General features: G+C 41.7%; 1 protein-coding gene across 1 annotated transcript in view; it reads left to right on the top strand.

Annotated features, from left to right (window-relative positions):
- LOC110576941 (laminin subunit alpha-3-like) overlaps positions 1-12,428 on the top strand; it is a 188,260-nt gene that overhangs the window by 63,113 nt on the left and 112,719 nt on the right. The window contains exons 3-7 of the mRNA XM_021686192.1: positions 2,449-2,566; positions 3,290-3,408; positions 4,673-4,843; positions 7,565-7,656; positions 12,288-12,403. Of these exons, the coding sequence (XP_021541867.1) occupies positions 2,449-2,566; positions 3,290-3,408; positions 4,673-4,843; positions 7,565-7,656; positions 12,288-12,403 (616 nt within the window). The remainder of the gene's footprint in view (positions 1-2,448; positions 2,567-3,289; positions 3,409-4,672; positions 4,844-7,564; positions 7,657-12,287; positions 12,404-12,428) is intronic.

Genomic DNA, 12,428 nt, shown 5'->3' with positions numbered 1-12,428 from the left:
TTTATTTATTTATTTATTTATTTATTTATTTATTTATTTATTTATTTGAAAGAGTGAGAATGAGAGAGAGAGAAAGAGCGCACATGAGGGGGGGAGGGTCAGAGGGAGAAGCAGACTCCCCGCTGAGCAGGCAGCCTGATGTGGGGCTCGATCCCGGGACTCCAGGATCATGACCTGAGCCGAAGGCAGTCACTTAACCAACTGAGCCACCCAGGTGCCCCTAAATCATAAACTATTAGGTAAATAGGTTTTTTGGGGTCTGTGTGTATGCTATGATTGTAGAATTTTGATGGAAGAGGTTAAGACTGCTTTGAATGATTCCTGTATCCAAAAATGTTTCCTTTGTATTCTGTCTTACTCATATCTAAAGGTGGCCTTATTTTGATGTGGTCTAAGACAGATATGCAAACAGTTTTCAGGAAAATACATTTGTTCTGATTTTTCCAAATTTGGAGTTCTGGGATTTCCTATGAATTCCTTCACTATGTGATAATGGTATGTGTCTTTTGGAAATTATTTCTCCTACCTTTAGTATTGCCTTATGGTTTTCAGACTACCTTACAATTCCTAATTAGATTTTCTCCATGAGGTTGGATCATTTTTTCCAAGGATTGGTAAACAATCTGGGAACATTAATCTGAGCCCAGGGAGAGGTTTTTTCTCAAGATCAAAGAGCCAGTGTTTGACTGGGATAGAACCGGCTGAACTTTTTCAGTAATTGGTGTGACAGTTCTTCCTTCTGCAGAGAATAAGCCAAGGGGCTTCTTAGAGCAAAGAGGAACCTCTGTGACCAAGACTACTGGTTCTCAAAGTGTGGTTGAGAACCCATTGAGGTACCCAAGACCTTTCAGGAGGTCTACAAGCTTTGAGATTCTCCTTTTCCCCATAACAGATCTATGTGATGCCAGATTTTCTTTAAATACTTCAATCAAAACAATATGTCACAACAAATTAAATGCAGAAGCAGATAGGAGAATCCATTGTCTTTATCAATGCACACTTTTAAAGAAACTTTAAAGATGTAAAGTAAAGCCACTATTCTCTGTACAGTTTTTAAGTTTTAGAAAATATAGTAATTTTTCACAAAAATATGGTGTTTATGTTTAAACAGATGGGTTTATTATTATTTTAAGTGAATTAGTGATACATATTTTTAAATTTTCTCAACTTTTATATTTAATATAGACACATACCAACAGATATAATCCACATAAACAAAAGCTTTTAGAGGTTCTCAATTACTATTACAAGTGTGAAGGGGTCCTGAGACTAAAATTTGAGAATCATTGTCCCAGAGATTTTGGCTTCTAGTACCAGGTTTGGAACATTTACAAGTAGCTACTAGTTCTCAGAATTTATTTTTTTAAATATATGACTCTTACAATATTATGGTATGTAAAAAATATGGAGAGGAAACTCCCTTATTTTTTTCCCCAAGAAATGAAAGGATCTCACAGAATCTGAGTACTGCCTCTCTCTCTAACGAGATGTGCTCATCGTCCAAATGGCTCTACTGGGCTAGTTAATAAGGTGGGGGAGTCTTCTTCTGAAAGTCACTGTTGGATCTGTTACTTGGGGTCAGGGAATGTGGGAGGTGGAGAGAATGTGGGGGTAGAGATAATCCTCACTCATTAACACGTTAACACATTTAACACCTGTATTTGTTGTCATACCAGGATCTTTGGGAAATATATAGACTCTCAGGGTTCAAAATCCAAGCCAGATAACTCTTGAGGGAAGGGGTAGGAGCTCCTGGGGTCCACTGTGGGAGATATGCTGGGATTCATGAGTGGTAGGGTGAAGAAGGGACCAAAGTCTCCCCTTGTCTCTTCCATACTTCTGTACTGTCTTGGCCATGGGCAAAAGAGTGATCAGGATGAACGAGAAAATTAAAAAGAGGGAGAATAATCAGGATAAAAGGAGACAGTGGAGATGGTGCAGGGGAAGGAGGTGCTATCACTCTACCGAATAGCTGCTCTGCTCTCAGTTCTACAGCTGTGAGCTCTCTAAGACCTGGATCCAACCAACGGCCATGACACTCCCAGGAGACACTCTTGGCTTTTGGTCCTGGGAAGGCTTAGCACATGATGCTTGTTGCTCAAAATCAGATTTCTCGAAGATACAGACTTTAAGATGCTCTGTAGGTTGGTTAAAAATCAAGGGTATAATGATTAAGATGTGACAAAGGTTAATGAATAGATCTAGAGGAGATTATTTGGTTTTGAACCAAATGAATAGATCTAGAGGAGATTATTTGGTTTTGAACATGGTAAGCTTGAGAGTCTGCACCCAGAGAGAGTTGTCCAATAGGCAGTTAGAAATAGAATCTGGATCTTGGGAGAGCGGTGGATAGATGCTTGTTGCCTTCAGATCAGCATCATGTAAAGATGGTCAAGGTTGCAGATAGACGAGGCGACTTTAATAACTGTATCTCCTTTGCTTTAACAGCTTTTCCATGTGGCCTATCTTATCATCAAATTTGCAAATTCTCCTCGCCCTGATCTTTGGGTCTTAGAAAGATCTGTAGACTTTGGAAGCACCTACTCACCTTGGCAATATTTTGCTCGTAAGTAATCTTGCTTGCCATGTTATGCAGGGCTTTAATTATTTGCAACAGATCAACCCTGGATTTAACTGGAAAATTAGTCTCTCAGTTTGGCAGATTAGGGACTGGCCAATTTTAACTCTCTAGGTTACTCTCAGAACATCCCTATTTCTCAAGCCTGTGTGCATTAATTCCAAGGATACACATGCAGAACTGAAGTTGAAATACCTTTTATGGTAACAGTTTTTGCCACTATTTAGGAAGAAGCGGGGTACCTGTAACTGGGCCAATAGCTCTAGTCCTTTTCCTTTTATGTAGAATTAGGGACTAAGTTCCATCTTTATGGATCCTGCATTTCACATTATTTACCTTGACGCTGTCATCTTCAACTAATGAAGAATGTCAGTGTCTCTGAACCCTATGATGAATTGAGGTGATGGGAGTTTTGCTTACAAAGGCACTGGGCTTTCCATAAATGCTCCTTAGAGGGTAAATTTGCCTAATGGGGGGGGGGGGGTTAGAACCACATCTCCAAACATTGCTATTGAAAGTAAGTGGCCTAAAATGGCTTGGTATTTTCTTTCATGAATTAAAACTTTATTCTTAGCTTTTGTCTAAAAATCTTAAATTCTTCTCTGTTCTTTCCTTCTGATGTATTTTCTTAAGGAAACATAAGGTTCCTTAAAAGATTTATGACAAGATGATAATATTTTACTTTATAGTGTTAAAATGTTTTCTTCCTAGACTCTAAAGTAGATTGTTTGGAACAATTTGGGCAGGAGGCAAATATGGCTATCACCCAAGATGACGATGTACTTTGTACTACTGAATATTCCCGGATTGTACCTTTGGAAAATGGTGAGGTAAGCTGATATGGGGGGAAGGGAGAGATGAGACTCAGAAATCAACACGAGGATATAAAATTTTGCATAATTGTGAAACTTGCACTTTCAAGATCTAGGATAGATCACAATAGAAACCAGAACTTGGAACTAACTAGTAAAGGAATCACATCGAAGACTCCCAGAATGAGTTGGGTTGGAAATTCTGTTAAATTTTTAATTAATTAATTAATTAATTTTTATTTATTTTATTTTTTTAAATTGAGGCATAATTGACATCGGAAATTCTATTTGAGGTCTCAACTTCTTTTCTGGAAGTCAGGGTTCTGGATTCAAGGCCCACAGGTCTTGAACTGTCTTTTCTGTTGGAATGTTTAGAAAGTGGGCTACTGGTGATTGAGGTGAAGCTTCCTCCCACTGCTTCACAAATACATATCCCCCGTAAGGGTGAGGAGATGAGGGGTAGGTGATAGCACAAATCCCTGGTCCCTCCAGGCAGGGTGGGCATCATCTGTAAGGGAGAAAAGAATTGCTGTCCCTTTGGGGTTGCATTTGGTTCTGGTACAATTGGCTAGGCTATGGTTATGGGACATGGGAAAACAGAATGGGGAAAATCGGAGAAGAATTCCATGGAAGTTGTGAGGCCATCATGAGCATGAAGTGAGTTTCAAATGAACTTCTTTAAGGGTGTCAGTCTCCCTGTTTCAGGTGGGGAGAACTTTCTTGAGCAGCTCTATCCAGTACCTTCCAGTGATTGATGAGTGTCTCTAATTGTTTGGCACTTGGACTTCGTCACTTAAAGCATTAAAACAAAACCTGGGTTTTGTACAGATCTTTTTTTGTCTTCTCCACGGTCAACTCTATATCAAGAGACTTCTTTTCTTCAACCTCATTTAGGTTTTTAGATAACTTTAGCTTTGTTTCTTTGATGTAACCAAAAGTTGTTTTCTTATATTTATAGATTTTAACATTATATTTTCAACATTTCATAGTATTACAACACCATAACTACACTGATAGAACAAAGGGTTTGAAAATGAAATAACATTTGAGAGCCCAGGTCTTACAGAGAGGTTGCCAGAATTTGGAACTAGGAATGAGAAGGGAAGACAGAACTAGCAGTGATATTTTTAGACATAAACAAGATCCAAGACCACCTACAAACATCTAATGGCTCAAAGAAACCAAGTGCTTCTGGGCCTGTGAGTTATTTTTAGTTACTTGTGGCTATATTTTCATGAAGGGACTTTTTTCCTCCTGTGTGTGTGTTGTGTGGTTATTTTAGGTTGTGGTGTCCTTGATAAATGGTCGACCAGGTGCAAAAAATTTTACTTTCTCTCACACCCTGAGGGAGTTCACCAAAGCTACAAACATCCGCCTGTGTTTTCTCCGAACCAATACCCTTCTTGGACACCTCATCTCCAAAGCACAGAGAGATCCAACTGTCACTCGGCGGGTGAGGAGTGTTTCTACATGCCTACAGAGCAGCTTTTTAAACTTATTTTTGCTTATCAAATTCATTGCCTTTCAAGTAATCTTTATGGCCAGTAATGGTGTAGGCATAGGAGTTGTTCTTGTATGAAATACTAGATGTAATTTTGAAGGTTGTTGAAGAAAAATTATGATATTCAAAGAGGATGAAAGGCAAAGATGTGTTATTATATTACTGCTATTATAACAAATAATCCCCAAGTCTCAGAGCCTTAACAAAATACAAGGTCGATTTCTTGCTCATGTCGCAGTCCAGTGTGGGTTAGCAGGTGGGATCAGTTCTATGTGGTCATTCAGGGGACCAGGCTCTTTCTCTCTAGAGGTGCAGCCATCCTGTGGGACCTCAGAATTCTCCTCTATATCCCCTGTACATGGTCAGTAGATGAGGAAGGAATGAGAGCCTAGAGAAGACCCGCCTGCTCCTGACCACACAGGTCACCTCCACTGGCAGGAATTGGCGGTGTAGGCCCACCTCTGTGCAGGAGGCTGGGTAATGTAATGTCGCCACAGAGGAGGACGCATAGGTACTGGTGAACACCAGTGCTGTCTACTGCGTTGGGTGAACATCTGTCACTCTCAGTACCAGGACAGTCTGACAGGAGACCCTGTCTGCTGGGCACAGGGGGAGCCAGCAGAATAAATGTCTTAAACTCACTCTTCTCCTAACCTCTAATCTCCTGCCAAACCCAACGGGAAGCCAGTGGGCAAGAGATCCTGTTGCAGCCCATAAAGTTCAGCCCCTGAGCAAAGGGCAGAAAGAGAAAGAGAAAGGGGGCCCTGGAGAGTGGACCTGGAAGGGTGAATAGAAGATGCCCAGTGTACCTTATAGAGTTTGGCTTCTTCTGTAGGTGATATCAGAGAGCTGGAAGAGGAAGGCAAAGAGAAAAGCGGGTTTTACTACAGTGTTGAGCATTTTCCAGAAAGGCCAGTCATCTTGGGTGTAGGTGGCTTGTCGTCTGCATTGTCTGCCCCTTTGGCTCTCTCTGGGCTACTGTAGGTGGTGACTACCTGGATCCCAGAATGAAATTTATAGGGGAGTGCTGGGCTTTCTGGTAAACTGTAGCCAGACTGGGTTTCCATTCCCCAGGTATTTCAGAGCCTTGCCACAAATGCACCTCACCATCTTTTTTTTCCTTTCGTTGTTTTTTGGGGGGGGGGGTGGTTACAAGATTTGTACTTGTATGTATGTATATTTTTCACTTAGGTGAATGTAGTCTTCTCTATGAAGTAAGTTTTTATGGGGCTCATCTCACATATTATCTGGAGATCCCTCATCCCAATCTAGGTGGCTTCTTTAAGGGAAGGAACAGCATACTAGCTGTCTTGGCACACCCTGTGTGCTGCTGGGATGAAGTCTGAGTGCTCGCTCTCTCTCTTTCTGCCGCTGCTGTCCTTAATACAATGCGCAGGAGAAACTTCTATGGTGATCAGCATGAGAGCTTCTAGGGTTAACTTGTTATACAAAGTCCTCTAATACTGAATTTATCCATATTAACAAGAGGTGTTGTTGGGCGCTGGGTGGCTCAGTTCGTTAAGCATCTACCTTCAGCTCAGGTCATGATCCCAGGGTCCTGGGATCGAGCCCCATGTCGGGCTCCCTGCTCAGTGCGGAGTCTGCTTCTCCCTCTGCCTGCCCCTCCTCCCTGCTCGTGCCCGCTCTCTTTCTCTCTCTCTCAAATAAATAAATAAAATCTTTAACAAGAGGGGTTGTTAATGTCTTCAGACTAAGTAAGACATTGTCAGGACGCTTAGACTCCAACGGTTTTTAATGTGGAAATCAGAACAGAGCACTTACGTTGAGGGACTAGAGTGCTTTAAGGTGACTGATGCAACAGCAACCACAAAAAGATACAAAAACCTTTTTGTCCTTGTGAGTTCGAAGACTTCCTCGCTGACAGGTATTCTCATTGGCAGCACGACCTCATGAGAAAGATCCTTCTACACCCCCCAAATTTCTCTCTGGGTTCTGCGCTTCTCCTGCCGAGTCTGAGAAGTAAGGTTGCTGGTGGATGCTGGCACCTGCTGTTGCTAGTGGGGACGTCTCCGACGGTCTGGAGATGTGCCTGGTGGATGACTTGGTTTCCCATAGCTGTGGCCTGGTGTAGGGGCTGTTCCTCAGCTGAGTCTGAAGCTCGCTCTGTCTGGCCCTTTGGAGCTTGAACTGTGCCTTTGGCCTTATTAACCTTGAGCTAGCAAGGCTTCTACAACTGCTGGTGGACCCTGCCAGTCTCGGCACTGTATCTGCTCTGTCATTGTAAATATTTTCTCCCTTCCTGGAGCCTGCACGTAGTAGGCAAAATTTGATATAAAAATTTATTTTTGGTAAATAAATATGTTCGACTTATGAAACCCAGACTTACATAAAAAAGTAGTCTGGGAATCACTTAATCCTATTCCAAAAGGCTATAGGGCATGCCTGTTTTCCAAGGCAATTTCCTTCCATGCATTTAAAGCATTTGACTTTTTTAAAACGCACAAATTTGGCAGTATGCTATTACATTTGATTGAGGAATGCATTCCTTTTGTAAGAGAAGTTACATCCAAATGCTGCTCCCTTTTGTGTTAAGGTAGGCTCAAGAATACAGGATGAAAGGGAAGAGGGTCAATACAGATGTGAGTTACAGATTAGTAAAGCAAAGTTTGTTGTTCTTCAGTAAAACTGACACTTGTGTCTTCTGTTATATAGTATTATTACAGCATAAAGGATATCAGCATTGGTGGGCGATGTGTTTGCAATGGCCATGCCCAAAAGTGCAATGCAAACAATCCTGAAAAATTGTAAGTACACTGTATACATTTTTTAGCCTTGCTGTGAATAAGTCTCATTGTTTCAGTAAATGTTTGCATCCCATTAAATATTTGTAAGGTCTTGCCCTCAATAGGAATGTTTCATTGTCAAGAAATAAATGATGTGTATATTTCTCCCCCCCCCTCTGGCCCTGCACTTGCTTCTACATGCCCCAACCAGCCCATAGCAGACATGGCTAATCAATCACAGTGCTCTATGGATGATCTAGGATGAAGCCACCAAATCCTCCCGAACCCCATCCCCAGACGGTGCCCCAGGCATCCATGAATAATTGATTAGAGTTAGCAAGAGAAAAAAAAAAAACTTGTTTGTTATTCCTGGTCTAATGATATCAGAGGGTATACATTTTCAAATATTTTTCTTCTTTTTTTTCATTGTGGTAAAATACACATGATATAAAGTTTACTATCTTAACCATTTTTAAGTAGTAGTGGTTTAAATTCAGTAGGATTAAGTACATTCTCATTGTTGTGCAAACAATCTCCAGAACTCATTTCATCTTGCAAAATTGAAACACTATTCCTGTTAAACAACAGCTCCCCATTCCTTCCTTTCCCAGCTCCTGGCAACCACCATCCTCTTTTCTCTATCAATTTGACTGCTCTATACATTAAAAACTAATGATGTAATGTATGGTGACTAACATAACATAATAAAATAAAATTCAAAAAAATTGACTACTCTAGGTATTTCATATAAGTGGAATCACCTGATATTTATCTTGTTGCAACTGGTTTCTTTCACTTAACATAATGTTCTCAAGGTTCATCTGTGTTGTAGCATGTGTCAGAATCTCCTTCTTTTTTAAGGCTGAATAATATTTTGTTATATATATACCATATTTTGCTTATCCATTCATCTGTTGATGGACTTTTAGGTTACTGCCACCTTTTGGTTATAGTGAAGGATGCTGCTATGAACATGGGTGTACCCGCTTTTGTTTTTTATTGAGGTCTATTTTACATACAATAAGATGTGTGGATATTAACTAGTAAGTGTTCAGCAACTGTACACACTCATGTCATCAACACAAGAGGGATGCTATTGTGGCTGGAAATGATGCGAGATACAGCAGTAATTTTCTCTCAATGTTTTGTTTAGAGTCTATGATTCCCCATGAGCAACATTTACCAGAGGTGTTTTATTTTTAATCAGATGAGGTTTGTACATTATTAGGCTTCGTGCTCAGGCAGAGGTGCCAGCTACCAGCTTAGGTAGCGTAGAGCCCTGTCCCTGACCAGCAGCAATCCCTAATGTTGTCAGCCCTGCCTCAGAGATCAGGCGGGGCTGAGACAGGAACACGAATCCATCAACTGACTAGCCTTTAACTGGCAAGCACTAGTTTATTAATGATTAATCCATTGCCTCCTGGAGGGTAGGGACCTAAGACATTGGAAGTCAGATCAGAGAAGTCCTGAGTTGGAGAGAGAGGGGAGAAAAGAGGTTGGTTTAATATCCCTTAGCCTGAGACAAAATGGCACCACATGGGAGAAGAGTTGAAATCACTGGAGAAGGGCTGAGCTTCCTGCTTGGAAGGGCTGCCAAGCCCTGTTGACCTTGGCAGACCTGGAAGGGTTCTATACTGGGTGGTACAGAGTGAGAAACCAAGGTGAGTAGACAGACTGTTTCCCCTAGCTTCAGTTTACACCAACACAACAGCCTTGCCTCCCACTGCTTGCTGGTTTGCTTCTGCCCAACAGGCGTATTCATGCAAATGCTGAGGAAATCCACACCCACAAATAGGAAAAAAATCTTTTAAAAATGTTTTTTAAATTAGTTTCAGGGGTAGAATTTAGTGATTCATCAGTTGCATATAACACCCAGTGGTCATTACATCAAGTGCCCTCCTTAATGCCCATCACCCAGTTATCTCATCCCCTACCCCTCTCTGCTCCAGCAACCCTCAGTTTGTTTTCTAGAGTTCACCCTTTCTTATGGTTTGCCTCCCTCCCAATTTTCATCTTATTTTATTTTTCCTTCCCTTCCCCTGTTCATCTGTTTTGTTTCTTAAATTCCACATATGACTGACTCTGACTTGTCTCTGACTGACTTATTTCGCTTAGCATAATACCCTCTAGTTCCATCCACCTCATTGCAAATGGCAAGATTTCATTCTTTTTGATGGCTGCATAATATTCCATTGTGTATATATACCACATCTTCTTTATCCATTCATCTGTCAATGGACATCTGGGCTCTTTCCATATTTAGGCTATTGTCGACATTGCTGCTATAAACATTGGGGTGCATGTGCCGCTTTGATTCACTATGTTCATATCCTTTGGATAAATACCCAGTAGTGCAAGTGCTGGATTGTAGGGTAGCTCTATTTTCAACTTTTTGAGGAACCTCCATACTGTTTTCCAGAGTGGCTGCCCCAGCTTGCATTCCCACCAACAGTGTAGGAGGGTTCCCCTTTCTCCGCAGCCTCACCAACATCCGTTGTTTCCTGACTTGTTAATTTTAGCCATTCTGACTAGTGTGAGGTGGTATCTCATTGTGCTTTTGATATGTATTTCCCTGATGCCAAGTGATACTGAGTATTTTTTCGTGTGTCTGTTGGCCATTTGTACGTCTTCTTTGGAGAAATGTCTGTTCATGTCTTCTGCCCATTTCTTTTTTTTTTTTTTAAAGATTTTATTTATTTATTTGAGAGAGAGAATGAGAGAGAGAGAGCATGAGAGGGGGGAGGGCCAGAGGGCGAAGTAGACTCCCTGCTGAGCAGGGAGCCTGATGTGGGACTCGATCCCGGGACTCCAGGATCATGACCTGAGCTGAAGGCAGTCGCTTAACCAACTGAGCCACCCAGGCGCCCCGTCTTCTGCTCATTTCATAACTGGATTTTTTGTTTTTTGGGGTGTTGAGTTTGATAAATTCTTTATAGGTTTTGGATACTAGCCCTTCATCTGATAAGATATTTGCAAATATCTTCTCCCATTCTGTAGGTTGCTTTTTAGTTTTGTTGACTGTTTCCTTTGCTGTGCAAAATCTTTTTGTTTTGACGAGGTCCTGATAGTTCATTTTTGCTTTTGTTTCTCTTGCCTTTGGAGACACGTCTAGCAGGAAGTTGTTGGGCTGAGGTCAAAGGAAAAAATCTTATACTTAAGGCGATGCAAAGCCTGGCAATCAGAAAATTTAGTTGTTAATCAAGTAGAACCCATGAAGAGGCAGAAGAGGGCTTGAATTAAGCATGTCTACCGTTATGACTTGGTTCATGGAAATGTGGGTGGATCACAAATTTAATTCTGAGCTTCCTAGCAGTCAGCTCAAAAGGGAAACTGCCTAGTGTCTCACTATGATCATAATCTAAGAAGTGATCAGTTGTTTAGGAGAAGCGTGACTATTGACACTAGGATCAGATAAGAAATTTCTCTGGGCGTAGCGTGGGGTGATCATCACGGAGGGGATTCTCTAGTCAGGAACCTCTTCAATAACATCCTTACAGCAGAGGCAAGGATGAGTTTTCTGTATCAACAACCGGCAGCCTAGGCTGAGAAAGAATCAGAAAAAGCAATTATTTGTGGGTGATACCAATATAATTCAGACTAGTACCCATCTTTTTTTATGCTTTCAATTTTAATCTTTCTATGAGAGTAGCTGGACTACATGTTCTTCAAGCAATATTCCCTAAATAATTCTTTCAGTTCAGCTTATGCATATACTTTATTGGCAATGAGGTGAAATTGTCTCTCTGACAGAAGTCCATTCGGATACCAGCTGTTCTGTGCTCTCAGGAAAATCTGTGTCCTTTTGCTGTAACAGGCAGCTGAGCTGGGAGAAGGATGGTACCTTCCCTGCGGAATGTAACTGGTTATATGCCGCCCCCCACCGCCCCCTCAGAAGAGTTGAGCGAATCTCCACAGGCACAGCCTTAGACAACTGTTTTGAATCCTCTTTTAAGCACAGAGGAGTGAGAACTAAGAGCTTAGGAGTTCTAATCCAGTGCCGTGGCAACAATTTCATTTTACCCTGGAATGGTTTTAGTGCAGATGTATAATTCTTTGAAGGTAGATTTTTAGATTGTTACCCCTATGCCTTGCTGAGTAATCTGGTTTTGCCCTTGCAAGGAGCTGTTTGTTAGAGCTGGGGCAGCCTTCTGGAGCAGGGTCCTCTGAGAACTTGTTAGGAACTGGCTCTTGGGTTTGGTGAATCTCTGTGCATGACCCCAGGCTGAGAGCAACGCGACCTGAGCAGACCTTTCTCACGGGACTGCTCCAGATCTTCCTGAAGATGTGATACTCAGCACCTCCCAGTAAACTCAACACTTGCTCTTGTGTCCATTTCCTGTTCTGGAAGGTGGTAGAGAAGAAAGCTGGAACTTTGGAGTCAAGACAAACTTAGGTTTGAAGTCTGGCTCTCCATTTATCATCACTTGACCTTTGGCAAGTGTTTTAGTATCTCAGAATCTCAGTGTCACCATCTACAAAGTAGAGACAATAAGCAGACTTGAACTAATGATGTATGCAAAGTGCTTTGTTCTCATAATTAGTCCATGAATGGTGCCTTGGGTAACCACCATGACTGTCAGTTTCTCATACAGGAACAACTGATCTTAATCAAAACGTTTGAATAACTGAGATGTGCTTGGCCACATGCCCAGGTTTCGGTGTGAATGCCAGCACCACACCTGTGGGAGGACGTGTGATCACTGTTGTGCCGGATACAACCAGAGGCGCTGGCGACCCGCCACGTGGGAGCAGAGCAATGAGTGTGAAGGTGAGCGTGGCGGGGTGTGTGTGTG

The sequence above is a fragment of the Neomonachus schauinslandi genome, chromosome 14, assembly GCF_002201575.2.
Source record: "Neomonachus schauinslandi chromosome 14, ASM220157v2, whole genome shotgun sequence".
Taxonomy (NCBI): Eukaryota; Metazoa; Chordata; class Mammalia; order Carnivora; family Phocidae; genus Neomonachus; species Neomonachus schauinslandi.
The sequence above is the reverse complement of the archived record's forward strand: the minus strand, read 5'-3'. Positions and strand labels throughout refer to the sequence as shown.